Genomic DNA, 25,634 nt, shown 5'->3' with positions numbered 1-25,634 from the left:
GGCGTTTTGTGTGTGTGTGTGCGCGTTTGTAGCAAGCAAATGTTGGCAGACACGTTGGCGTTGGCGAACTGCGGGGCACAGTATTTAGGTTCTCATGATCTTGACAAGTGCACGATGGAGCGGCTCGATACACATAATCGATGCCGAGATCAAGAACGACGACGGCTGGACGTGAAGGCAGCCAACCTGGTTCTTACGTGGCGATGTCAGCGGCTCCCGACGCAAGGGATGCCACCGCTTGAGCTCAAGACCAGTGACTACCTTATTCCTGAGCTACAGGACCTCCGAAAAGCTGGCGGGTCAGCTGTACAGGCTGCCACAGAGGTGAATGAAGACGCTTTACGCGCTGAGATCAAAAGATATTCGATAACACTTCGACGACGAGTTGAGGTACGTCAACAAGAGCTCGTGCGCGATCTTCAGCGCCATCAACGCAGCAACGAGACCTCAAAGAACGCAAGAAATTCCGAGGTTGGCCCAATATATTTTGATTGATGCAACCATGCGTATCGAAATGTTTGCAAATGATTGTGTGTTGTACCTCAATTCCAACACCCCGTCTTTCAATCCGGATAATTTGATTGTTTACAATAGCATTGTGGGACAGGTGTCAGATCTCCAAGCATTTTGATACTTCAGCCGACCCCCCCACCAATCGCATCATCACCATGGAGACGACCGCCACGCCCGTTGACGCCGCTGCCAATGGCTCCAGCGCCGACGCGACCGTCATTGAAACTGAGAAAACGCAGCTGGATAACCTGATGGAGACTGTGGACAAGAATCCGCTGGATTTTAACTCGTGGGTCAGTCTACTTGCACTTGTGCAGAGTGAGGTACGACGCGCTGTTATTGCTGGCTGATGCAGCTAATTTGAAGTTTATAAGAGCGCTAATGGCCGTTTACGACAGTCTGATACGCCACGTGAGACAGTGGAGACCACATACGACCGCTTCTTGACCGAGTTCCCGCTCTGCTTCGGCTACTGGAACAAGGTACAGCGTTGCAAATATCCAGCTTTTGTGCTGACCTTTGCTGACAATTCTTCGGATGCGTTGTACTGAAGTATGCTCAATATGAGTATCGCCTTGGCAGTAGGACAAGAGAAGATGGATTGGGCACTGTAGCAACACAAGGAGAAGCCAAGCAGAAGGCGTGTGAAGTCTACGAACGAGGTGTCGTGGCAGTCCGATACAGTGTGGACATGTGGATGAAGTACTGCGAGTTCCTCATCCACACGTTGCACAGTCCCGTGGACGAAACACGACCGTGAGTCATTGTGAAGGTGGAATAATTGTGTTTAGTAGTTTTAACACAGGTTTTGTCGCTGGTTTTAGAGTATTGGAGAGAGCGGTGGGTGCGTGCGGAGGTGACCCTTTGGCTGGTCCGCTGTGGGAGCTCTACATTCAACTGGAGACGGTCAACGTAAGTGCATTCGCGTTTATTATTGTTGAAATATTTGTATTAACGACGAAACGCTTTTACTGTGATGCTAGAACGACATGCCTCGCCTGAACCAAGTTTTTAAGCGTATCATGTACCAGCCACTGCGTAATCTTGAGGAGTTCTGGGAAAAATACAACCAGTTTGTGCTAGCGCAGCAGCTGAGCGCACTGGCGACGTCTGAAGAGCAGAAGGCGCTTGCTAGTGATGGCGACGAGCTCATGGACGAGGGATTGTTGCGAGTGAAGATCGTTAACGCAGTGGAAGCCGTGAAGAACAAGACGATGGAGGATATCTACCGTCGTCAGGCTTTCGAAGCTGGGATCGACCGCAGCTACTTCCACGTGACGCCAGTGACGGACGCTGCGATGAAGAACTGGCACAGCTATCTCGACTTTGAAGAAGCTGCAGACAACTACGAGCGCTGTCAGACTCTGTACGAACGCTGTCTTATTTCTTGTGCCAATTACGAGGAGATTTGGCTCCGTTACGTGTCCTGGGGCGAGAACGTGCACGGGTTTGCAGCAGCTGATGCGATTTTCCAGCGAGCAGTGACCATCTTCCTCAAGTACCGCGCTTCTATCTACTTGGAGTACGCTGCGTTCTTGGAGGCTCACAACAAGCTGCAGAGGGCTCAAGATACGTACATGAAAGTGCTATCCGACGTGGCTCCGAAGCTGGCAGAGGCGTTCTTGCACTACTGCAACTTTGAACGGAGACGAGGTGATGTGGAGACGGCAAAGACGTGGTACGAACGAGGAATGGGAGCGGTGGATAATGAGGTGGAAGTGTACGCGTATATCGCCACCTCGTACGCTACGTTCCTCCTTAAGATTCTTGGCGACGCAGCTGCGGCTCGTGCGGTGTTTGAGCGCGCAGTGCAGCAACACAGCGAGTCGGTGCTGCTTTGGCTGAACTTCATTCACTTTGAGCTCAGTATGGGCGGTAAGAATGCAGAATTGCTGTCTCGAGTTGCCCGTGTGTACGAGCTAGCGTTGGAAGATAGCAGCAATCTCTCGATGGACGAAAAGAACGACGTGTGGTTCCAGTACGTGGAGTTCTTAGAGAATTGCGGAGATAATATCGCTCAAGTGCGCGAAGCTCGCAAGAAGGAAATGGCCTGGAAGCTCAAGAACTCTCAGACTCGTAACCGCACGATCAAGGTGTTGAACTTCCAGCCTAGCTACGAAGGTGACGTGAGTGGATATAACTCCAACGTGGATGTAGGAACGAAGCGTCCTCGTTACACAGCTCCACAGACTCTCGTGGCTATTACGACACCCGTAGCAGCAGTGGCAGCAGCGACACCAGACGTGACGACTCCGACAGCAACATCGGCGGCTGCAGCCTATTACGGCTATCAGGTAAATGTTTCGCTTGCTTTTCCTCTCCCCCACTTTTGCTAGTTGAATTGTGAAGACGGACTGGGCTACAATTGAGCTCCAAGTGGAGCTCGAGCTTAGTCTGGAGACGAGTGACTGACCCCATGTCCACGAAAAACTGCTGGTAGTGCTGCGCACGTGTATGCGATGAGAGAGGGACGTCGTTTTGACACTTTGCATGTGTTCTTTTCTGCTCTACATATACGCGTTCATGTTGGGGGGATATGGTTGTATACTCAGCACACTGACGTGTTCATTGTTGTGCTGCTTGTAGGGCTATGGCGCTCAAGCCCAAGCTTACACTCAAGTAGACCCTGCCGCAGCTGCTGGACAACAGGCCTACACACAGGCGCAATACGCTGCCTACTACCAACAGCAGTAGGTACAGACAGCAGATAACGAGGCTAGCAACGCGTGAAGTAAACACAAAAAACGTCTTCGTCTTTCCATCGTCGCTACCTACTTGCTGATCATATCTAGCGCTTGTTTACTCTTGAGCGTTTGCACTTGTGAGAGATGCACCAGACGCAGTTTGGACAGTTCCTTCTGAATACCTGACAGCGCCGTGGGGTTCGAGAATCGGCTCTCTGCGTAGCGCTGTTGCAAGACCTGGATCTCTCGGTATTGCTGCTGCATCAGACGATGAAGCTGGAAAGAGTGCTCCATCTTGATCTGCTCGGTCGATTTTGAGCCACCAGCGTTGCCGTTTTGAGGACGTTGCATCTGATTCGGAGCGATCCGTCCTGCTGCAGTGTGTGTCTGTTGCTGGGTAGATGTTGGGCGGGCAATAAGTGTCAGCGCATTGAATGGGACTTGGAATAGCGCTTCATGTTCATCGATGTAGACCGAGAAAAGCTCTTGTCCGTAGATCTGCGGCGCTGCAACAATGCGTCCCGTCTTGCCTGCAAGATTTCGCGCTCCACACGCGATTAAGTCGGCAGTATTCTGCAATGACAGCAATTTAGATCAGCACTAAATTAAATAACGAGCCAGGAGGAACGCACACGCCGCCATACCCGGATGAGCACTGTTGTGCCAACAACAAAGTCCGCTCTTCGCGGCATTTGTTGCTGCAATTGTGAGTTCTTCATCTGCTGTTGATGCAGTTGAATCTGCGCCGGCGTCATGTGTCCAGATGTCGCCGATGCCCCAGAACTCGTCGCTGTCGATGCTGCCAGCGTCGTGGACGGGATGACAGACGATACGGGTGAAGCTGCTGCGAGTTTCGGTGCTGGTTTGACAGCTACTGGCTGCGCTCTTGGTAGCATGGCCTGCAGCTGTAGCACCGCCGCCGGGTTGAACGTGGCAATGGGCGGCGTGGGCCGCGAGACATACATATTGTTGGCCGTCGAAGGCTTGACGCTGTTACCACGCTTCTTGCGGCTTAGAACGGACTCGTATCCCTTGTACGCGACCTTGGCGCGTCGCTTGAGGTTGTATGTACTGCAGGATCAACAAAAGTAGCCATGTTAGCAGCGCAATTGTGTCACAAGTTGTGGGCAAGGAGACGAGCACCTACCGCAGCTTGGTAAGGTCCTCGTTGGCACGTACGACGTCAGCCACGTGGCCGAAGTACTGCGCCGCATTCTTGGGCTCGGCTGTGGCCGAGCGGCGCGTCACGAGGCCCTGCAGTTGGCGTTGTGTCGACGCAGAGGAAGTCGTTCCAGGTGAGGCCAACATCGACGACCGACTTTCGAAAAGGCTCTGGTCGTTTTTGTGTCGACCTATTTTGAGTGGACTAAACTACCAGAATGACTCAAATCGCAATCTTCTGCTTTGAAGTGAGGAATCGCTTCGCTTCGAGACTTCCTTGCCGGCTCCTTAACGTCAGCTACAGAGCAGAATGAGCGACGGTACTAAGCTCATTGCCGTGATCGGAGACGAAGACACCGTCACGGGCTTTATCCTCGCGGGTGTCGGCCATCGAACGGCCGAGGGAACCAACTTTCTCGTCGTCAAACCCTGTGCGTCGGCATTCCCGAAAGGATTTTTTTAAAGCTTAGATTAACTACTAACACGCGTCACATACGACGGTGCTGCAGCTACTCCAATCTCCGCTATTGAGGCCAGTTTCCGGACGCTCTCGAGCCGTGACGATATCGCAATTATCCTCATCAACCAGCACGTACGGCATCCTAGTTAGAACCCACTCTGAGGTATAAGCCTTTATGTTTTTCTCACTCGCTTGATATTATTGTTTGGGCAGGTTGCTGAGGAGATCCGTCACCTTCTCAACACGTACGACAAGACCATTCCCACGGTGCTAGAGATCCCGAGCAAAGACTCGCCTTACGACCCAGCTAAGGACTATATCATGAAGCGCGTGAATCTCATGCTTGGAGGAGAGTCGTGAACAACACGTCCGGCTGCTAGCAAAACTGTTTTACAGAATTGACTTCGTGTAAGGCACGCGTTATCTATCGCACGTGCGCTTTTAAATGATTTTTGCGCTTTTCGGAGCCTATTCGTGGCCTGTGAGTTTGCAAAGAACCTTGTACGAAAGCAACTGACGCACTGGGTATGTAGCTTGGGAATCAATAGATGCACTATTACACGGCGGCGGTGGCCTCTTCTCTCTTACTGTCCTATCACTCCACAGCTTCTTCTCTCTTGACGACGGAATCCGCCTCGCGACCTCACGAGTAGGGAGCCCAGCAGCTACGCCTCGGAGCGACTAGCTTACTTCTGCTTCTGAAGCGTGGCCGACAGCCAGTCCAGACCCTCGTACAGACCATCACCCGTCGTCGCACAACACGCCTGGATGAACCATTGGCGGTGGCGCAGGCCGTGCAGTCCCAGCTTGTCCGTCATCTCCGCGGCACTCATAGCGTTCGGCAGATCCTGCTTGTTGGCAAAAACCAGCAGCACAGAGTCCCGGAGTTCGTCCTCATTCAGCATACGGTGCAGCTCGTCACGGGCCGCATCCACACGGTCGCGATCGTTCGAGTCCACCACGAAGATCAGGCCCTGTGTGTTCTGGTAGTAGTGACGCCACAGCGGGCGGATCTTGTCCTGACCACCCACATCCCACACCGTGAAACTAATGTTCTTGTACTCCACCGTTTCCACATTGAATCCTGATACCAGATAGAAGTTCATTAGCACCAAAAATTATGAAATTGGTAGAGAATAAGAGATCTTCGCTCGACTCGTCGCTCTCTGTCGTCATCACTTTGACCAACAAGGTAGAAGACAACGACGGACGGCGACGAGTCCTCTGGGCTTCTCTTGTACCCGTATCTGGCGTCATTGGGCCGACTAGACGTACCGATAGTGGGGATGGTGGTAACCACCTCGCCTAGCTTAAGCTTGTACAGAATGGTAGTTTTACCGGCGGCATCGAGACCGACCATAAGAATGCGCATCTCCTTCTTGCCGAAGAGACGCTCGAACACGCGCGAGAAGGCCATACCCATGGTTGCTGGCTGTTTGTTGTAGTCTACGCCTTCCTGTACGATCGTCTACCGCCTTGATAAAGCGTCGGGGAATTCTGAAAGTGAGCTTGGGGAGGCTCGCGAAGAAACGCCCCCTTTTCTTTGCCTGTGACCCACCCGACCCGTTTACCTCTATAAATCAATTACCGAGCAAAGTGTAGATTTTTTTTGCCTCGACGTGTTTGGATTTTGGAGCTCTTTAATTTATCTAAGACTTATCTTACCTGTCTGTCTCATTTTACTATTTCCTCCTTCTCGTATTAACTAAAGCTAGTGTCCAGGTCATTGATAGAATACCCTCCTCAAACTTATGGACAAGATAGCGCTCACACATTTGCCAGCACACTATTAATATCCGCCACTAGCTCTGCTGGTTTAGCTGTACATCATAAGTATCTCGGCTACTTTACCGTAAAACACGGATTCAATGCTACACTGGTAAAAAGTTTAATTCTAGTATAAATTGCATAGAGGCGTGCGCACTTCTTACACCCGTAAAAACTTGTGTTCACTGCGCACCAACAATCTCACTTCCGCGCCAAAATGACACCCGCCCCCATTGTGCAAATGACACGGCGCCCGAAGAACAAAAACAAGTCCAAGCTGCGAGGGTTTTACGCCTCGGAGAGGCCAGCTCAGTCGTCGCCTTGGCTGCTGAGCTAGGCGTTCACCGAACGACAATGTACCGGTGGATGCGGCAAAAAAATGTCCTTGCCAGTGCCGCACCAAACAAGTACTACGCCATAGTACCAAGCCGCCAAAATCTCTACGTTAAACACCCGAATCTCGAGCAAAGGTATTTTTATTTAATTCCGAATACTAGTAATTGTTCTAAAAGTGTATGATTAAGACTGTTGTCGTGGATTACAGAAATGCGCAAAAATCAATCTCTCTGTGTTTCGATGCAATGTCTGCTTCTAATGCATTCTAGGTTTGATGGAGAGCTCTTTGCGAGTCGTTCCCGCGGTGCAAATATCGAGTTTTTGCGCCGCTTTCTCAAACGTAACAGGCTTTCTATCAGGCGCATTACTCATAAAGGCCGCAAGATAAGATCCGACATGGAGGTTATGCTAGTAATACTGTTTATTTTTTAACTTCTATTTTATAGTTTGTGTTTTAGCTTGTTGCTTCAAAGTTTAGCCACTCAATTCAGTACGCAATTAAAGAGTGTGGAGCTCTTTCATATGCCACGGGCCCGTCCAAATACGGCTCTGTGTTCAACATGGATCAAACTGCAATTTACATTGACATGAATGGCAAGACAACAATCGACTTCGTTGGAACATCAACTGTGGACGTCAGACAAGGTATTTTTTCAATTACTAAAAATATTTAAGCTAATTAATTTTTTTTACTAACTGTGCGTATTGTAGGAAGTGAGGTGAATGGGTTTCGCTGTTCTGTATTTCTAGCTGCATCAGCCACGGGAGTTAAATTGCCTCCCCTCGTAGTTTTTGCGGGCATTCCAGGCGGCCCAGTGTCACAGGACGTTTGGAATCCGTTTTTTGGACACTCATCCTGCGAACACACTGTCCAAAAAAAGCGTTTTGCAACGAAGCTGTGATGCAAGAGTGGATTCAACGCGTACGTACAATATCGGTTTATTTTATTGTAATTATGAGTTTCTGAATTGTTATGGTACTAGATCTGGAAACCCTCAGTAGATGGCTGTAGGTTACTCCTGTTGGACAGCTTGAAAGTCCACAAGATGAATTCTGTTCGTACCGTGCTCGAAGAAGACTGCTGCACGCAGGTTGAGTTTGTTCCGCCGGGGATAACAGGGCTGGCGCAGCCGATGGACGTTGCTGTGATGAAGCCATTCAAGGACTATGTGCGGTAAGTTTTCGTTTTGCTTTATCACAAATATGTTCTAATTGTTATTAAAATGCAGAAATAGCTACTTGGCTTACCACATTGATCATGAGTTCCCAAAGACCCCACAAGAGAAGCGTCAACTTACTTCGCGCTTTGTAGCAGAAGGGTGGGCTTCAATCTCGCCGGCGACGATTCGAAAGGGCTTCGCCAAGAGCGGGATACTACCTACTGGGCCTCGAGATATAGAAGACCGCTTCAGAGTACCAACTAATGCAGAAGAAGAAGCACCGATTCAAGAAGTAGATCAAGAAGAATAAATGGATACACTGAGTAGGAGGGGTGAAACCTTTAAAGATTCGCCTTTTTGATTTTGCTCATCGTGTGATCTGCATTTTTACTCTTTGTTGCACTGGATCCGTGTGTAGCATTGGATCCGTGTTTTACGGTAAAGACATCACCGCCCATGACAAATTCTCGCTAACAACCTGATAATAAATGGTTGTTGCATCGTTCTAACCTTGAAAGCGTGTTACGAAAACTTGCTGTACTTTTATAAATCTTTGATAAAAAGGTCACTTAAATCGTCTCACTGGTCGTGGCAAATGAGACTTATTGCAAAACTACAGTATTTTACTAGCAAGTGTGTCAACCATATTTCTTTGAATTAAGAAGGTGTGGAATCATGAAGTGCAAGCAATTTTGATTTTTCATCTTAGATTTATCAAGTACTTCAAGGTAACATTTTCGCGAGATAAACCCACGATCGAGCCCGTCATCTAGTCAACCCGGCCCGAACCAGATGTTTTGCCGCCGCGTGGAGATGTCATGCTGACCTGGGTCAGCGGCATTGGCCAGTCTTGTTGGCGAAGATATTCATGGCAACATGAGGTGGCGGACTGTAAGTGGCGGTACAAACCCCTTTTCCGCCACGACGGCGTTTGCGGTAAGCCATCGTAAGTCTCTTGCACTTCAAGCTCGAGGTGGAAACAGGTGGAATATGCTAGTTTCCACGGAAATGTAGCCATGCAGCAATTGTGATTGCTGCTGCACTACTCCGTCAAGAATCGAATGCAGCAAATACTAAGACTACGTGACAACAGGCTTAGCCAAACTGAGCAATGCGAGTAGAGGAACGAGAGCTGAGTACTTCATGCACTATTACGAATATATCAATGACGTGTTCATGATCGCGAATCACATATCCTGATTGTTGCTGGCCTCGAAAATGAAGAGACTTACAATACATTTGAACACGAGAGCACGGACAATGCAAAATTATAGCAGCGCCAACTACCCATGATATATAGTCGTCTATATCGCTCCTCCTATCGGGTACGTCAAGCACGTGCTGTTTACTTTGCCTTTTGAAGCGTGGCTGACAGCCAGTCCAGACCCTCGTACAGACCATCACCCGTCGTCGCACAACACGCCTGGATGAACCATTGGCGGTGGCGCAGGCCGTGCAGTCCCAGCTTGTCCGTCATCTCCGCGGCGCTCATAGCGTTCGGCAGATCCTGCTTGTTGGCAAAAACCAGCAGTACAGAGTCCCGGAGTTCGTCCTCGTTCAGCATACGGTGCAGCTCGTCACGAGCCGCATCCACACGGTCGCGATCGTTCGAGTCCACCACGAAGATCAGACCCTGTGTGTTCTGGTAGTAGTGACGCCACAGCGGGCGGATCTTGTCCTGACCACCCACATCCCACACCGTGAAACTAATGTTCTTGTACTCCACCGTCTCCACATTGAATCCTAATACGATGTAGAAGTTCATTAGCACCAGACTCGACATTTACTCTAAAAAACAAGAAGACAAGAAGAGATCCCAACGCGCTAGTCGCTTTCCACCACTGTCACCTCTAAGAGGAAAAAAGGAAGACAACGGAGGAGAGCGACGAAAGCGTGCTGGTATATCCTGTTTCTGTATCTTGCATTAGAACGTACCGATGGTAGGGATCGTAGTAACCACCTCGCCTAGTTTAAGCTTGTACAGAATGGTGGTTTTACCGGCGGCATCGAGACCGACCATAAGGATGCGCATCTCCTTCTTGCCGAAGAGACGCTCGAACACGCGCGAAAAGGCCATTCCCATGGTAGCTAGCTGATTGATTCCCTGGCTTTGCTCTCTGCTTCCGGGCGCGATTCGCAAATGAGGGAGGGAGAAACCTCCGACCGAGGGGGAGCGATCAAACGACCGGTGCCGACCTTGCTGGAAATAGATCCGGGAATTAGTGAGACCGAAGAGCAATTGACCAATCAGAGACTGCCACCAAAGATAAAACCTCCTTTCGACCCCTTCTTTTACGTCCGAAATAGCATCGGAACCCAAATTTACATCCTGATACATCCCAAGATAGCTTAGTTTGGGTCGTCAGCTTACTCCAGCGAGATCCTCCAGCCTCCGACCCAAGAAAAGCAGCTCTCGTGGTACGCTCACTATGAGATTGTCAGGGCACGAGCCCAGCCATGTCATGTTGTAGCTGACTGTGCTGTGTCTTGTGTAGTACGTGTAGGTGTGCGCAGTGTGTAGCGGGCTCTCTCTCACTGGCAAAGAATCAAACACGGTCGACGTTTCTATCCGCATTGGCTTACGCGCTTGCTCTTCGTCTTCTGCAGCCTACGACCTTGCTTCTTCTCCACCTCGCGTCTCAATCTGCATAGTCCCTTCTCTTCTCTATCAATGATGGCATCGGGCGGTGGTATGAAACGCCAGTTTGACGGCGGCGATGACTTCGATCCGTCCAAGCGCCAACGCGGCTCTCTACCAGCATCGCGGGTAACTACTTGACTCTGACGTGGCTGGCTTCTGTTCTTGTACCTTGGTATCTACTACAACTCAAACTGCTCACCTATCTGTCCTGCTCTTTGTGTCTTTGTGTCCTGCCCTTGCCACCACGTAGGTTGTGTTCGTCTGCGGACTGCCTGCGGACTGTCTTGAGAGCGAGCTTCTCGCACTCTGCTGCCCATTCGCAGTTGTCGAGAAAAGCCTCATGATCCCTCAGAAACGCCAAGCATTCGTGCAATTACCCGACGTCACGTCTGCTTCCAACCTCGTCACATTCTACCAGACCCGAGACGCACTGATCCGTGGTAAGAAGATATTCTTCGAGTACAGCAACCGCAACGAAATCACGGTGCGTCCAGAGCACGATGGCCCGCCTTCTTACCAGCCGCAGCCAGCGCCTATAGCTGCTCCGTACCAACAACTTCCTTCCATGCAACAATACCCACCGCAACAAGAAGTGCCTTTATATCGTGGAGACAATGGAGGTAAGGATGCTATCGTGTGATGTATACAGTAAGCAATACACTGAGTTATGGTGCCTATGTAGGTCAACTTGGCTTGCTCCCTATTGATGGACCCCGTCGCGGCATTGGACCACCGAATCAAATTCTCATGGTGTCGGTGTCCAAGATCGAGTACGACGTCACAGTGGACGTGTTGCAACAGGTACGATGAAGTGTGAATGACTATATTTGCACCACCGAGAGCTCATGAATTGAAATTGTAGGTTTTTCAGAAGTTTGGCAACGTGCAGAAGATTGTCACGTTTTGGAAAGATAACGAGTTCAAGTCGCTGGTTCAAATGGAGTCTGTTGATCAGGCTCAGGCTGCCCAGTCTGCACTGGATGGACGTGACATCTACACAGGTTGCAACCAGTTGAGCATCGTTTTCTCCCGTCATCCAGAGCTTCGTGTACGCTACAATGACGACCGATCTCGCGATTACACCAACCCCAATCTCCCTCCCGGCCCAGGTCGTGGAGGGGATGATCGCAATGAAGGCGAGCCAGCGACTACTATTTTGTCTGACCGACGCGAGCCTCCTCAATACAGTATCCCATCTCCACGTCGCGATGATTTCGACTACCGCGGCCCTACTCATGCTCCCAACGTCGGACGCGGTGACCCATACGCTCTAGACATGCGTGATAATCGTGGCCCGCCGGCGCGATTCGATGACCGTCCGCCAATTGTGGAGAGACCTCGCGATGCTCGTGGTGGGCGTGAGTTGCCGATCCATTCAACGGGGAGGGCGATACGAGGTGATACCCGACCATCTCCTGCGTTGATTTGCAGCAACATTGACCGCGAACTGGTGGTATGTGTCCGAGCTATCGCTCTCGATTCCATTACTATTCAGCACTAACAGTTGTATTGTATGACAGAGTCCACACCGCATCTTCACGCTTTTTGGCTGCTTTGGCGACGTCCTCCGTATCAAGATCATGTTTCGTAAGCGTGATACGGCTCTGATTCAGTTCGTTGATGAAGTTCATGTACGCTCAACACCCCTTCTTCACCAAAATGACTCATTATTGCTGAAACTCACGTGAAGTGTTGTTGCGTTTTGATAGTCCACCTCGGCTTTGGATCATTTGGATGGTGTTTACGTATTCGGCAAGAAGCTACGTGTGGATTACTCGAAGCACACGAGTGTGTCGATGCCACATGCAGACGCGGACCGCTTCGAGATTGAGAATACGCTCGACTTTTCGAACTCACCGCTGCACCGCTACCGACGCCGCAGTCCGCAAGAAGCTGTCTCGCCCTGTCCTCTGCTACACATTTCTGGGATTCCGATGGACTTGCAGCGCAACCAGAACGCCCTTGTCGACCTTTTCGCGCAGTATGGCTTCGTCAAGAACTTTCACTACATGCAGAATAACTCCAAGATGGCGCTACTCGAGATGGGCTCGGTGGATGAAGCTATCATGGCACTCCTTCGACTCGACAATATGGAGTACCCGGACTCGCACATGCGCATATCCTTTTCCAGATCCTACCAGTTTCCTGCTGGCCACGGTGCTGGTCCTGGTCCTGGCCCTGGCGCTGTTCCTGGTCCTATGCATGGCCCTGGTGCTGATTCAGGGGCGTGGAATCCGCCCATCCAAGCGCGTCCGAGAGACCGCAGCCGCGATCGCGGTCGGAATCGTGAGCGAGGCCCACCTCCAGGTGGAGATCGAGACCGATCGTTTCGAGACCGAGGCCCGCCGCCACAGCGAGGGCGCGACTACCAACCACGGGACAACGCTCGCCGTCCTCCTCCGCGATACTGATCCGCAGCTGTCTGCAGCCCTTTGAAAGCTTCTCAACGATCCTCATCTTCACTCTCGCGTCTTCAATTCCTTCTGACATCTTGGTCTTCAGCATGTTAAAGGGCTTTTTACCGCGTCAGCAGCTATCTTCTTACTGCCTTTTTTGCTCTTCGTCCTGGTAAACAAACAAAAAAGTTATCCTCGCATTGCTTTAACATGCACACTGCTCCGTATTCCGTATTTTTTTACAAGGCAACAGCGCCGCTCACATCTGGCACTACAGCACTTTGGCTGGGTCTATGGACTATGAATGATTCGACGCTTTTTTGCCGTGTTGCTGGCCTCAATGTTGCTGTAATAGAAGCCTTGCGTTTCTTCTTTTGCACGCGATTAATGATGTCTTTGTCCATGTGTAGCACGTTCCAGCAGATTTTTGGATGCTCTTCGCCCGGGTACATTCGAGGTCGAATGCACACTGCTTTTTGGCAACAAGCACAATAGTGATCGGTGTTGCAGCGGAGACCACGGTAGTAGCACACGGTGCAGCGGTTGTATCGCTTATCACGGCCACAACTCCCATATACGACGGGGTATCCATCGGAGTCAAGCTCGCGCTGACGTAGCGGAACAGCTCCTGTCGACGGGTCAACTTCACCGCCGTTCTTGCTTAAAAGACCCGGCATTCCACCATTCTGCGGGTTCTTGTCGCCCTCCCGCATCTTGCGAAGAACATGTCCTTCAAAAGTCCAAAGCGCGTTCATTTGCTCTTTATCTCCAGCAACGGTCGGGCTAGGATTGGCCACTGCTTCTGTGTTCGATGTCGCTGTCATTAAGTTCATTCCACCATCTGAAGACGCTGCGGTGGTCACAGGAGGCGACGACAGCATCTCAGTTAGCGTCGGTGGGGCTGAAGATGAGTTCAGCGATTGTTGCAACAATGAAGCAGACAAGCTCAAAGCAGTGGCAGCATCTACCACGTCGGCATCTCGAGGCTGCAGCTGTCCGGTTTCTAAGACGCAAGATGGTGAGATTTACTGGACTGATAGTTTATTGCATGTGTACATGCTATGACTGACCTTCATCGTAGCGCTGCTTGGCCAGCACAAACATCTTTTCCATGCGTTGTGGTTCGAATTTGTAGACCTGCCAACGTTTAGCAAAAAGTCTTGTTTGTGACGTTGACGCCGTTGCGATGACCCCATTGGACATTCGTGGAGCCAATTCAAGTAAAAGGAGGGTGACGCACACTTTCGACGAGCTTGGCGAGCTCATCGTCGTCCATACTCTTGAGGAACTTGCCCAAGGACGGCCCCGCGCCCATGGTCTTGCGTCTTCTGCGTGTGCCGTGAATGGAGGATTCTGATTGGCGAACAGGAAAATAACTTTTTTTCATGAAAAAGAAGATTGATTTAAATCATGGTGTCGTAGCTTATTTTTTATATTAACCTTTTAATACCGGTATTACCTCGGCCTTAAAATTTGACAAGCGTAAAAAATAAAATAATTTTGAGAACGCAGCAAATCCTTTTGCAGTAATTGTACTTCATGCACACGTAGTACCGTAAATGGATGCGCTGCCTGCCTTTTTCCTCATTGCTCTACGCAGGGGAATGGCTTGGCATTTTGTGGAGACTTGAGCTCACCGTCCACAACGGCGCTAGGGGGCAGCATGACAAGATGTCGGGCGGAACGTGAAGTTGGACCGACTGGCTTTTCGTCGCATCGCTCGTCGCCGATTGTGCGTGTCGTCAGGGAACTCTGGCTCGAGCACCAACGTGAAGGAGCCCTTTACGGCCGTTGCTAGTAACGGCGTGCGCCCCTACACTCGCGCGGTGCCGCAATTGGTCTGGTTGTCTTCCACGTCACAGGGTTTGCGTCGGGTAGTTTCCATAGAGACACACGCCGTCCTTCCTTGCCAGCGATATATCGCGCCAGCGCTGGCTAAACGCCTTTGCTTCGTCTGCTAACATCCACCGGGCCGCGGCTGTACCCAGCACACGACAGTGCGGTGAGAAGGTGCTCGCCGTTGCGCAGAATTAAATAAGCTCGGGCGAGTGACGAAGCGTCCGTTAGGCATGCAGAAGAGCAGCATTTCAGTCGTCGGTGCAGACGCAGTGGGCAAGACGAGCTTCGTGCTCGCTCTGGGAGCTAAGGAGGTCGCGACGAACGCAACGCAGCAGCGCGAGTACATTTGGCCGCGTCCTGACCGAAAAGGACGCAAAATAGCAACGACTGTGCGTATTTTGCGCTGTCGAGAAGAGGCCCCAGACGGCGACGGCGTCTTCGTACTATTGTTCAACCTCACGCGCCGAGACTCGCTCGCAGCGGTCATTGCACAATGGGCGCACTTGTCGGACGTCACTAATCGAAAGCTATTCCTCGTGGGCACACACGCTGACAGCAATAACACGCGTGAGATTGCCCTATCAGAAGTGCGCGAGATATCGGGCGAGTTCCACAGCTATGAGGAAGTATGCTGTCGTCCAGGAGACGAGGGGATCCTCCGGGTACAGCATACGTTGACTCAATGGACAACCGGTGGCTCCGCAGAGATGGCGAGCGATATCCCGCTTGCGCGAGCGTCGATCTGCGGCGGGTTCCCGAGACCTGTTGTCACGATGATGATGCCCAATACCTCACACAGTTTGCCTGCATCACCCGCAGGGCGGCGGTCATGTATGCGATCCGATGTGTGGCTGTATGATCCGACCGAGGTGGAATCTGCTTCTGCTTCTCCTGTGGCAACAGCTGGAGGTGGTGACGTAAAGCTGCGTACAATTTCCAAGGCCATCTACGACATTCGTGGCGCTGTGGCTGAAAAGAGCAAGGCGCTGGCCAAATACCGTGACCGGCAAATGAGTCACTGGCTCACACGCAGTCGATACTTCGGACCGACCGAAAGCAGTCGCCACAAACGGTGGCAGGAAGAACAGAAGAAACGGCAACAAGCACATAGTCACCTCCACCATGTACGCCAGCAATCGAGTACTCTCGATGAGCGTACACGAAGCGTAAGTCACCCAGATAAGTTCGTGCCACCAAGACGAAAGTCCGTTGCACAGCGTGGTCCAGGACATTTATCCAGTTCCAGTGAAAGCGAGGAAAGTCCTGGCACCCCATTGGAGCACAAGTCCTTCATGCAACCTACTGAGCTCACTAAGCAGCGGCAACGTCAGCATGAAGCTAGTAATGCACAGGAACAAAAGAAACGTCTTGCTACAAAGCGTGCATTGCGCAAGCAGAGACGAGCTGCTTCGAACGATATTTTTGAGCGAAGTACAGCGTCGGCAGCTGCGTACTTGGATTGTTACGATGAGATGGACATGCCACTGCAATTTAAGCCCCTCTCGCCCTCGCTGGGTGGACGAGCTTCTCTTTTGATACCGTCGCCAGCCTCCTCTGTGGCATCGTCTTCGAGTCGTAGAAGCTTTGGAGGAGAACGCAAAGCTTTTGAGGTGGATGCTGTGACTGCAATTGGAGCACAACAATCCTTCGAATTGGTCTCCCCTGGCGCTAAACAAGTGGGCTGCTTGCCGGCTTTACTACCAATGACACACTTGCAGTCTCCAGTACCACCGATTATGAGTCCATCAGCCCCGACATCATCGGTTCAAAGCCACCACAGTGTTGCTGATTCCTCACTCGACAGCCCTCAGTTCGACTCCCCGTCCGTCACAGTTTTGAAGCTATATACTCCAGACAAGCTGCAGATTGAAGCCAAGTCTGAGCTGCCATCTCCAGCAAAAGCCACCGACAATGTCACCCCCAAAATCATTCCGCCACCAGCTCCTCCTCAAGAAGACTCAACTGTTAGTCGAGCCAACACCATGTGCAGTAGCAGCTCGGAGAACTTCGACTGCAGCGACATCGACGACTTGCTCGAGTACTTCGAAGGCGTAACACTGCCTATCTCCTAATCAAAACGTAAAATTAAAATTATCATGAAAATGACCGAAAAATATTTTTACGAGCGTTTTAAGAATTTGTGGCCGCCGCATTTCCGATCAGAAGAATCTTGAGCTTCTAAAGCGAAGGCGGCCCCAATTGGCTAAAATTGCATAAGTGATGTACACAGGGTATGTGGTCAACACATCTAAAGCTCGTGGTATGACAGGTCGAGAAGAAGTTAAGAGAAGAAGAAGACGTTACTTGTAGCGTCAAAAGTCGAAGTGAGCACTTTATTAGTATTAGAAAGCCATTAATAGCTGTACATTAGTCATTAGTGCTTGTATAGTTTAAGCCAGTCATAACGACTTTAACAGGACCTCCTAAATCGCATTATAATATCTTAGAGTGATTAGCTCAAGGAAATCAAAGCTACTTCAACAGCCTCCCTGCCTCTGAACATATTTTATAAACTGACAGCTCTATGTTATTATAGAGGTAAGACTTTCCGTTTAAAGGACATTTTCTCAGTCCTTGAAACGCCGCAAACGAAGTTGCTTAGGCAAGCCGATCCGACTTTGCCCTGCAGTTTTCTGCAAGGGAAGAAGGACGATAAGCGACACGCCTCATAGGAACTCAAGGACGGAGCCCAACGTGCCGTCTGTACCTGCCGCTGCTACGAAGCAGGCTCCCTCGCATCGGTAGAGACTATTTCGGTGGACACAGATCCCTTTCGAGCTGCAAAGAGCGCTTCGATGAGGGAGAAGACGAAGCGGGCGCGGCGGACAGTACTGCAGCTTGCGCCAGTTCTCATCGCCACGCTGGAGGAGAGGGGGGGGGGTTCTCGAGCACACATGGCCACCACTCCACCAGATGTCACTAAAGTGGGATATTTTGTGATGATGTCATTTGTCACAATAAAACCATAAAATCTACAAGTTATGACACCGACTATGTGTCTAGTGACACAAATGAAAGCGACTGAGATGTACTGGCGTATCTCTAACAAATTTGAATTATGCATGGATTATTATTGATAAACTCATGTGTCTAGATAATTCGGTACTTGACCAGGGAAACCTTAACGAGGGAAAACCTTGTGCGAACAGAAATAATAAAACCCAGTGGAAAAAATTCTAAAACGAAATAGACACGCTTCATGCGCTTGTATTATCAGGGTATTTCTAAACTGAGTAGCCGGATTCTGCTTTCAGGGATTTCAACCTCAGCTTGGATCTTAGTTCTCAGAACTGGTGCTTGTATAAAGTTTTAGTAAAGAGGTCAGCTATCATTTCTTTCGTATTGCAGTAGGTGACGTTGAGCTCATGCCGCTCTACTTTTTCTTGTATGAAACAGTATCGTACGTGTATATGTTTTGATCGTCCGTGAAGTTCGGGGTTGTAGCAGATTTTGATGCAGCTCTGATCCTCCTCGTAAATATTGTTAGCCTGCGTTGTAGCAAAGCCAAGTTCTTTGAGGAGAAGCTTGAGGAATATCATCTCTTGCACGCAATGACGTAGGGCGATATATTCTGCCTCTGTTGTAGAGAGAACTACGGTATGAAGCTTTCGTAAAAGCCGTGAGATAGGACTGCCTGTTAGCATTGTCACGTATCTTCCAACGGAGCGTCTCGTGTTAAGACAGTTGGCGTTCTCAAAATCACTGTAGGCAATCAGTCGATCGGCTAGGTTTTCCGAGGAGATATCGATCGAGCCTCCCAGAAGAAGACCGTAATCTTTCGTTTGGGATAGATACCTTAAGCCAAGGATGACTGCTTTCCAGTGATCCATTCCTGGATTCGCTAGGAATTGGCTGACCTCTCGCATGTAAAATGCCGTGTCGGGTCGAGTGCCGACCATTAAAATACATGATACTGCCTACGGCTTGGCGATATAGAATCGATTTCATCGCATCTTTCTCTTGCTCACTGCTATGCTGGCTGCTTACGATTAGTTTGGCGTTCCGTTCTGCTGGTGCTGCAATAGGGTACGGAATGTAGTCGCTGAAGCGGTCAACGACCTTCGTAGCGTGCTTGTGTTGGTGGATAGACATCGTTCGATTCTTACGGTCACGTTGAATGGACCAGCCGAGTAAATACTTCACCTCCCCTAAATCTGACATGGAAAATCGCTTTTTCAAGGCTGATTTCAGCTCATTGACGAGTGCTGGTGTTGGCGTAATGATCAGTAAGTCATCGACGTACACTGCAATGTAACAGGTGATGTCACAAACTCTGCGATGAAAGACATATCGATCTCTAATAAGTTTCAGGAACCCAAGACTCTCTAGGAAGGCAGTCAGGGTTTGGTACCAGACACAGGGCACTTGCTTCAGCCCGTATAAGCTCTTAAGAAGCTTACACAATAGGTGCTCCTTGCTTGGGATTTTGAGACCTTCCGGTTGAGCCATGTAGATCTCCTCTTCCAAATAGCCATTCAGGAATGCTGTCTTAGCATCCGTTTGGTGAGCTTCAAAGTCGAGAAGAGCTGCAATAGTAAGAAGTAGTCTAAGTACCTCCATTCTGATGACGGGAGAGAATATCTCGTTGTAGTCGATGCCATATTCCTGAAGGAATCCTTTGATCACAAGACGCGCTTTAAAGCGGTCGATTTCACCAGTACCGGTATGCTTAACAACAAAGATCCATCGGCTACTTGAAATCTTCCTTCCTTTAGGAGGGGATACCAACACCCAAGTGTGATTGTCCATGAGGGACTTGTATTCCGATTTAACTGCTTTATGCCACTGGTTAGCGTGGGAAGACTTCATTGCTCCCCGATACGTAGTGGGCGCAGACACATACCGAATAGATAGTAATGTGTACTGTAAATGCTGACGTTGCTCCTGTTCGTGTATGTCTTCCTCAGAGTAGAGGGTTACGTCATTGACTTCCTCAGAGCTATCAATGGCTTCCGCAGAGAGGCGGGGTCGCTTAGGAGTCGAATGATGCGGAGGATCAGAGTCCGTCTCCGTTCGAAAATAATAATGTATGGCTGTTCGATCAACAGCCTCCCTCAGTGAGGGCAGTACACCTTGGTTCACTGTGCCTGGCGCTGTGGTCATTGCAGGGCCTGAGGTGGGTGACGGTGTGGTCACTGGCTCTGACACATGTTCAGGCTCCGGTGCTACTGTAGTAGCAGTTGCAGATGGCAGAGGTACATGTGCAAGTGTAGCAGTAGGTTGCTGCCGATTCGTGTACTGTGTGCTCTGGAGTCGACGTCAGGCCTGTGAGAGAGGGAAATTCGTCCTCTTTAAAGACTATATCACGACTGTAGATAATTGCATGAGTATCGATGTCCATCAGACGGTAGCCTTTCTTATGGTCAGACACACCAAAATACATACACAAACGGGCTCTAGCGTCGAGTTTGTCTCGGTATTGCTCCGTGATGTGGACATATCCGCTGCATCCGAATACTTTGATGTACTGCATGGATGGAATACGGTTGTGCCAAAACTCATACGGGGTTCGTCCATCCGTCTTGGAGCTAGGAGTCATATTGATGAGAGTGGTCACATGACAGACACACTCGGCCCATAACTGCTTGGGAACCTTGCCTTCAAAGCTCTGCTTAAGGTCTTCATACGGGGTATACCTCCGTTGGCACTTCCAGATGCGAAGATCGTCCTTTCACGACTTGAGCATCGAGTGGAACAGGTAGATAGACTTCTGTCCCTCGGTCATCACCGATTCGGTGGCTTCTGACGCGGATTTCATCGCGTTCTCAAGCTTGAGAAAGGACTCAGTGTAACGGACCAGGTATTTACTCCGTTACTTGCTTACACTATAGTGTTGAGGAAGCTCGCAATAGGACGACTGAGTCTTAGGTTTAAGGAAAAATCAACTCTGACTTTATTTTAGGACCAAGGCCACAGCCCTGACCACTCAAATACACGTCATAGTCCAATTGGCTAATATTGGGTCTGGCTCCTCATATATCAGCCAATGTCATGACATCATTTCAGCACACGCTAGTCGTGTGCTGATGCACCTACTTATGTAATGGAGGGGCCCATTACACTCAGTGAGTCGGAGCCTTCCTCATACTTGATCTCCATTGTAGTGTTGAGTGAAGTACGGGCTACCATGAAAGGCTGCTCTCTCGTACCTCTGGCAGATGAAGTTGAATATCTCGTAGGATGTCGTGAAATTCTTGACCAGCCGCACTTGCATGTTGTCCATCGTTTCCATCAAGAAGGCTTTGGTCTTGGCTTCTTATCGACGGCGCTCGCGCTGGATCAGAGGCTGGCGCTTCTCTTTCTTGGCGCGTTTGCGTGCGGCAAGCCACACGCTGGTTAAATGGTCGAACAACCGGGAGGCTGTTCCTCTTGATTGACGTGTCGGAGCTGGCTCCAGAGTCTTCGTCTGAGTCCGAGGGCGGCTTGATCTCGTCGTCGCTCTTGTCGTAGTCCCCAGCGTCGGAGTCGATTTCGCCGTTCTTGGTAGTGTTGGCATGCGGTTCATCGTTGGAATTAGACATATCGCTACCGCTGTCTTCACTCTCGTCGTCAGACACATCGTCGTAGTCGGGCTGCTTCACGTAGTTGAGTAGGTGCTTGCCATCAAGTGCTGCGCACACACGGGTCTTCCAGACGTCGAAGTTCTCGGGGCCGATGAGGCGAGGGAGGTCGTCGCTTGAAGCTTAGCTTGGGCTTATAACCTATAGCTCGTATGACAGGTCGAGAAGAAGTCGAGAGAAGAAGAAGACGTTACTTGTAGGCGTTAAAAGACGAAGTGAGCACTTAATCAGTATTAGGAAGCCACCAGTAGCTGTACACCAGCCATTGGTGTTTGTATAGTTTGAGCCAGTCATAACGACTTAAACAGGACCTCCTTAATCTCATTATAATATCTTAGAGTGGTTAGGTCAAGGAAATCAAACTGTTTAGAGGCTACTTCAACAACATCGTATATAAATGAACCGTTCACATTTCATTTTGCCTCTGCGGCTCTCAAGGCCACGCAAAGGGCGCTGCCTGTGTGAACCTTCTACCGGCAAGCCCTTCACCTCAACCACACGCGTGGTGTTGGAATTCCCACGTGAACTCTAGCTACAAATGTAGTTAGGACGTTCCCACAACAATACGTCTACTAGGATAGTAAACGATCGTTCGGGCGGACCTGAAGACCCCAGTTCTGCCCTTGCACCGGGACAAACTGGACCTTGTAAACTACTTATATAGGGCAACCAGTAAAATAAGACACGCTACTAGCACGAGCATAGCTAGTAGGTGTTATAAATCCTCGTGGTCCCAACAGCGGAAGGGTACCAGGCACGGGTAAGCCTTTTACGAGGTCACCGAGTGTTCAACACTCGGCTGGAAGAATAAAAGGGAGGAAATTCAAGCACTCCCAGTCGTGCAAAAAGGCAGCAATAAGCCGTCACGTAAAACCTCTCGATAGTATTCGGCCAATACACAAAGTCTCTTGGCCTTTCCGGATGAACCCTCGCTACAGAGCTTCGAGTTCACTGACAGGCATAACTCACTCAAACAAGATTGACTAGACGCTTACCTTGAAGCCGGACGTCGCTCTGTGTGCTTGAGTGGAAATTCTGCTCTGTATTTAAGCTTACCCTTTCGGGCCTATTCCTAATAAGAAGTCCTAGTCAAGTATACGAATATCAAGTGAACAAGGATCCGTTATGGATCTTCTTGCATGCCAAGCGTCGTCTGCACCGTCGCATGAGTATCTTTAACGGCCCGCTCCCTGTCCCAGACGGTGAATGTTTCTTCCAAGGGTCGTTAAGTCTTCCGTGAACTCATCCCAACCGCCATCGAAGGTTCGTACCGTAGATGGTCCGCTGAACGCGAATCCGGCCAGTCCATTATTAATAATAAGGACAGCCTGGATTCAGTGACATATGGACCGTATCCAATATCCGCTGAGAGTTCGGGAGTGACGCCGTCGAGTCCCTTGCACCTTGGCGTCTCCGTACATCACATGGCCGACGGTTCGTCGCTTGAACATCTTGGGCGGTGTTACGTCTTTGTCGACGGGTGATAATCCGCAACTACAGATAAATCACTACACCACAACTGCCCCTGTCGCAATGGAAGCCACGGTACTGGTGCCCGTTGTGACATTTCTTCATTCTTCAATTCACCATCCTGTCACCGTATGTCCAAGCGTTTGAATCGAGCCGTGTCCGACGCGTTTCAGCGTCTCAATCCTCGCCGACGTCGCGAACGTGAACATATGGAGGTACGTCAGCTCATCCTCTTCATGAATCATCGGCGCCTTGCTCATTACCATGCATTACTCGTCTTGTTTCTTAGGAGGGCAAGACCGAGGGTTCGAACGCCCTTCAGCCTGCTACACTTCCCCCGACCGCAGCGTCGTCAGTCGGTCCTCCGGCGCTTCCTGCCCCGGACTCTTCACCCCCTGCGGTAGCTCCTGCGGCACTCCCTGTCGCCGCTGAATCCACGGAGATGGATCCTGATGCTCCTCCTGCGCCTGATGGTGGTCCACCACCGATTCGCTGCGCGCCATGCTGGCTGAAAGTACGGAGGCATCGGGCGATCACATGATGACCTCGATAATTCCGTACTTGAATTCAATGGCTCGTCACCAAGTGCAGCTCAGCGTTGCGCCTCCTCTCCACGGCGATGTCCACGCTCAACGTCGCCTCGAGACTGCTGCTGGTTTTGATGATGTCCTCGCTGCGGTACAACCTCTTCCGGACGCGCTGTCGGCATTACCCGAACGAGTTGCCAACTTGGAGCGTCAGTTGCGGTTTGCTCAGTCCGAGGCTGCTACCGCCGTACGCTCGGTGGCACCCGAAATCATGGCTCGTGAGAACGCGGAGGCGTTCTTCAAGGCTGCCAACGCTGAGATCGAAGCCCTCTACCAGAACGTCAAGATTCTCCGTGAGTCGAACGCCAAGAACGACGCCATGTTCCAGTGTTCAAGCCACCATGGAGCGACACGCAGAAGACTTGAATCGTCTGCACTGCGAGGTCCAAGCTCGGGACGTTTTCATCGCCACTTTAAACAAGAAGCTGGCTCGTGAAGGCGAGGTGTACAAGTCTTCAATTGGAGCGAATACCGAGCGGACTCGGAAGCTGCATCTCCTTCTGGTCAAGCTTGCCCAGGGCAAGTATGTTGACAACGACACGCTCAAAGTCCTCGACAACCAGCAAGACATTAATACTCGCCTCCTCCAAGTGAATCGCACCCTCCGTGCACACGTGAGTCTGGCCGGGATGGATCCCGAGGTACTGCGTCTGGCCGTTGATGGTACGTTCCTAATGTTGCTCTTTCCACCGTGTGTTCAGCAACTAACGTCCGTTCACAATCCTTCGTGATAGGTCTGATTGCGGGTGCGCTGGACCTGGACGCCCTGGACTTGGATCAAAAGACGTTGGTCGCTTTGCAGCGCAACAGTCTGCTGCCGCGTCTTCGGACGATCCTCAAGCTCTCCCTACAGTTTTGGCGAAGGCCGCTCACCAAGTGGCTCATGGGAAGTCCCACAAACGCCTTCGACCAGGTGGCGAGGATTCAGACGACTCTGACGAAGACAAGGCTCCCATCCCGACGGACAAGGCCAGTACTTCGATGGCAGCTGCTGGTCTCGGTGATGCGCCACCTGCCGACACTTTAACCTCCAAGTCGGCTCGTAGGTCGCTATTCGGTCCGAAGGCGTGGAAGCAAGCGGCCCAGAAGAAGCGCAAGAAGACTCATCCTCGCTCTCCCGCCAAGTCGCCTTGACGTCATATGAAGACTCGGTCCAAGTCTGTACCGTCTTCTCCAAGCTCATGGTCGCCACCTCCTAGACCAGCGTCTTCTTCCACTCCCGCCGTGGTCGACCTCAGCGGCGACTTGACTGACGTGGACATGGTGGATGCTGGTCCAAGCAGTGTCCCATCGGTTCAAGAAACTGCCACAGAGTCTTCTGGTAAAGATGTGGACCCTGAGGATCACAACGATGTTCCTGGCCCCTGACGCGCCTTCACCCCCGCATCAGGGTCCTCCCGATGTGGCCAAGCCACCAGCTTCATCGATATCTCCTTCTCCAGCAGACATACGAAACGCTGATAAAACTCTGCGTGAGGCCGAGCAATTTCGACTCATGTTCGGCTCAAGTGATGAAGGTGAAGAGTCGAACCACACTGTCCCACAAGGCAAGTCTGCTTCGTCGTCTGTTGCGACTTCCAAGATAGTTGAAGTCTCGGGAGTGCTTTCTACAGCAGGGCCTGCTCCTGTTGAAGCTGCTCCACCAGCCTCCGTGTCTTCAAAGCCGACTTCGACTGTTCCGACAGCTGCCGTACCAAGCGTGTCTTCGCCCGACGTTTTGGTGGAGATTGATGACGATGGAAATGCTGATGACGATCGTGGAGATGACGTGGATGACAATGAACTTTCGGTGGATGATTCTCCTGATGCCCCCAGTGGTGGCGGTGATGTTCCGCCACCTACCGATTATTCGAGCACACTCGATGATGAAGATGTCGAAGATTCCGACGGCAACTGGAGCAATCTTGGCCCAGATCGGCCTCCGACTCCGCCTCAGCCAAATCCTTCCCCGATGGCTACTTCTCCAATCATAGTCGGCGGGCCGCCTCCTTCGTCACCGGCAAGTCACCAAGCACCACCATCATTACCTCCTGTTCCGGTGTCTCCTCGTCCGTCTTCTT

General features: G+C 50.8%; 8 protein-coding genes across 8 annotated transcripts; 4 read left to right on the top strand and 4 right to left on the bottom strand.

Moving 5' to 3' along the window:
- Nucleotides 1-39: 39 nt before the first annotated feature.
- Nucleotides 40-2,925, top strand: PITG_12291 (pre-mRNA-processing factor 39, putative; the record flags this gene model as incomplete). The annotated part of the gene is made up of 7 exons (XM_002900848.1): nucleotides 40-471; nucleotides 615-836; nucleotides 912-995; nucleotides 1,067-1,269; nucleotides 1,338-1,425; nucleotides 1,497-2,807; nucleotides 2,884-2,925. 7 exons carry the CDS (start codon nucleotides 40-42, stop codon nucleotides 2,923-2,925), a joined length of 2,382 nt encoding a protein of 793 aa, XP_002900894.1.
- A 359-nt stretch (nucleotides 2,926-3,284) lies between these two features.
- On the bottom strand, nucleotides 3,285-4,505 carry PITG_12290 (uncharacterized protein; the record flags this gene model as incomplete). The annotated part of the gene is made up of 3 exons (XM_002900847.1): nucleotides 3,285-3,770; nucleotides 3,842-4,268; nucleotides 4,345-4,505. 3 exons carry the CDS (start codon nucleotides 4,503-4,505, stop codon nucleotides 3,285-3,287), a joined length of 1,074 nt encoding a protein of 357 aa, XP_002900893.1.
- Nucleotides 4,506-4,668: 163 nt separating this feature from the next.
- On the top strand, nucleotides 4,669-5,178 carry PITG_12289 (H - or Na -translocating F-type, V-type and A-type ATPase (F-ATPase) Superfamily; the record flags this gene model as incomplete). Its single annotated transcript, XM_002900846.1, has 3 exons — nucleotides 4,669-4,789; nucleotides 4,868-4,950; nucleotides 5,032-5,178. The coding sequence occupies 3 exons, from the start codon at nucleotides 4,669-4,671 to the stop codon at nucleotides 5,176-5,178; spliced, it is 351 nt and encodes a 116-aa protein (XP_002900892.1).
- Nucleotides 5,179-5,348: 170 nt separating this feature from the next.
- Nucleotides 5,349-6,316, bottom strand: PITG_12288 (ADP-ribosylation factor family; the record flags this gene model as incomplete). The annotated part of the gene is made up of 2 exons (XM_002900845.1): nucleotides 5,349-5,902; nucleotides 6,094-6,316. 2 exons carry the CDS (start codon nucleotides 6,239-6,241, stop codon nucleotides 5,505-5,507), a joined length of 546 nt encoding a protein of 181 aa, XP_002900891.1.
- A 2,964-nt stretch (nucleotides 6,317-9,280) lies between these two features.
- On the bottom strand, nucleotides 9,281-10,212 carry PITG_12286 (ADP-ribosylation factor family; the record flags this gene model as incomplete). Its single annotated transcript, XM_002900844.1, has 2 exons — nucleotides 9,281-9,824; nucleotides 10,017-10,212. 2 exons carry the CDS (start codon nucleotides 10,162-10,164, stop codon nucleotides 9,427-9,429), a joined length of 546 nt encoding a protein of 181 aa, XP_002900890.1.
- Nucleotides 10,213-10,773: 561 nt separating this feature from the next.
- Nucleotides 10,774-13,133, top strand: PITG_12285 (polypyrimidine tract-binding protein, putative; the record flags this gene model as incomplete). Its single annotated transcript, XM_002900843.1, has 6 exons — nucleotides 10,774-10,848; nucleotides 10,973-11,342; nucleotides 11,405-11,523; nucleotides 11,585-12,175; nucleotides 12,243-12,353; nucleotides 12,432-13,133. 6 exons carry the CDS (start codon nucleotides 10,774-10,776, stop codon nucleotides 13,131-13,133), a joined length of 1,968 nt encoding a protein of 655 aa, XP_002900889.1.
- A 276-nt stretch (nucleotides 13,134-13,409) lies between these two features.
- PITG_12284 (uncharacterized protein) lies at nucleotides 13,410-14,433 on the bottom strand (the record flags this gene model as incomplete). The annotated part of the gene is made up of 3 exons (XM_002900842.1): nucleotides 13,410-13,489; nucleotides 13,768-14,110; nucleotides 14,359-14,433. The coding sequence occupies 3 exons, from the start codon at nucleotides 14,431-14,433 to the stop codon at nucleotides 13,410-13,412; spliced, it is 498 nt and encodes a 165-aa protein (XP_002900888.1).
- Nucleotides 14,434-15,187: 754 nt separating this feature from the next.
- On the top strand, nucleotides 15,188-17,029 carry PITG_12283 (uncharacterized protein; the record flags this gene model as incomplete). Its single annotated transcript, XM_002900841.1, has 2 exons — nucleotides 15,188-15,244; nucleotides 15,299-17,029. 2 exons carry the CDS (start codon nucleotides 15,188-15,190, stop codon nucleotides 17,027-17,029), a joined length of 1,788 nt encoding a protein of 595 aa, XP_002900887.1.
- Nucleotides 17,030-25,634: the final 8,605 nt, after the last annotated feature.

The sequence above is a fragment of the Phytophthora infestans genome, genomic scaffold, assembly GCF_000142945.1.
Source record: "Phytophthora infestans T30-4 supercont1.24 genomic scaffold, whole genome shotgun sequence".
NCBI classification, from domain to species: domain Eukaryota; phylum Oomycota; class Peronosporomycetes; order Peronosporales; family Peronosporaceae; genus Phytophthora; species Phytophthora infestans.
This window is presented reverse-complemented; position numbering and strand designations above follow the sequence as displayed.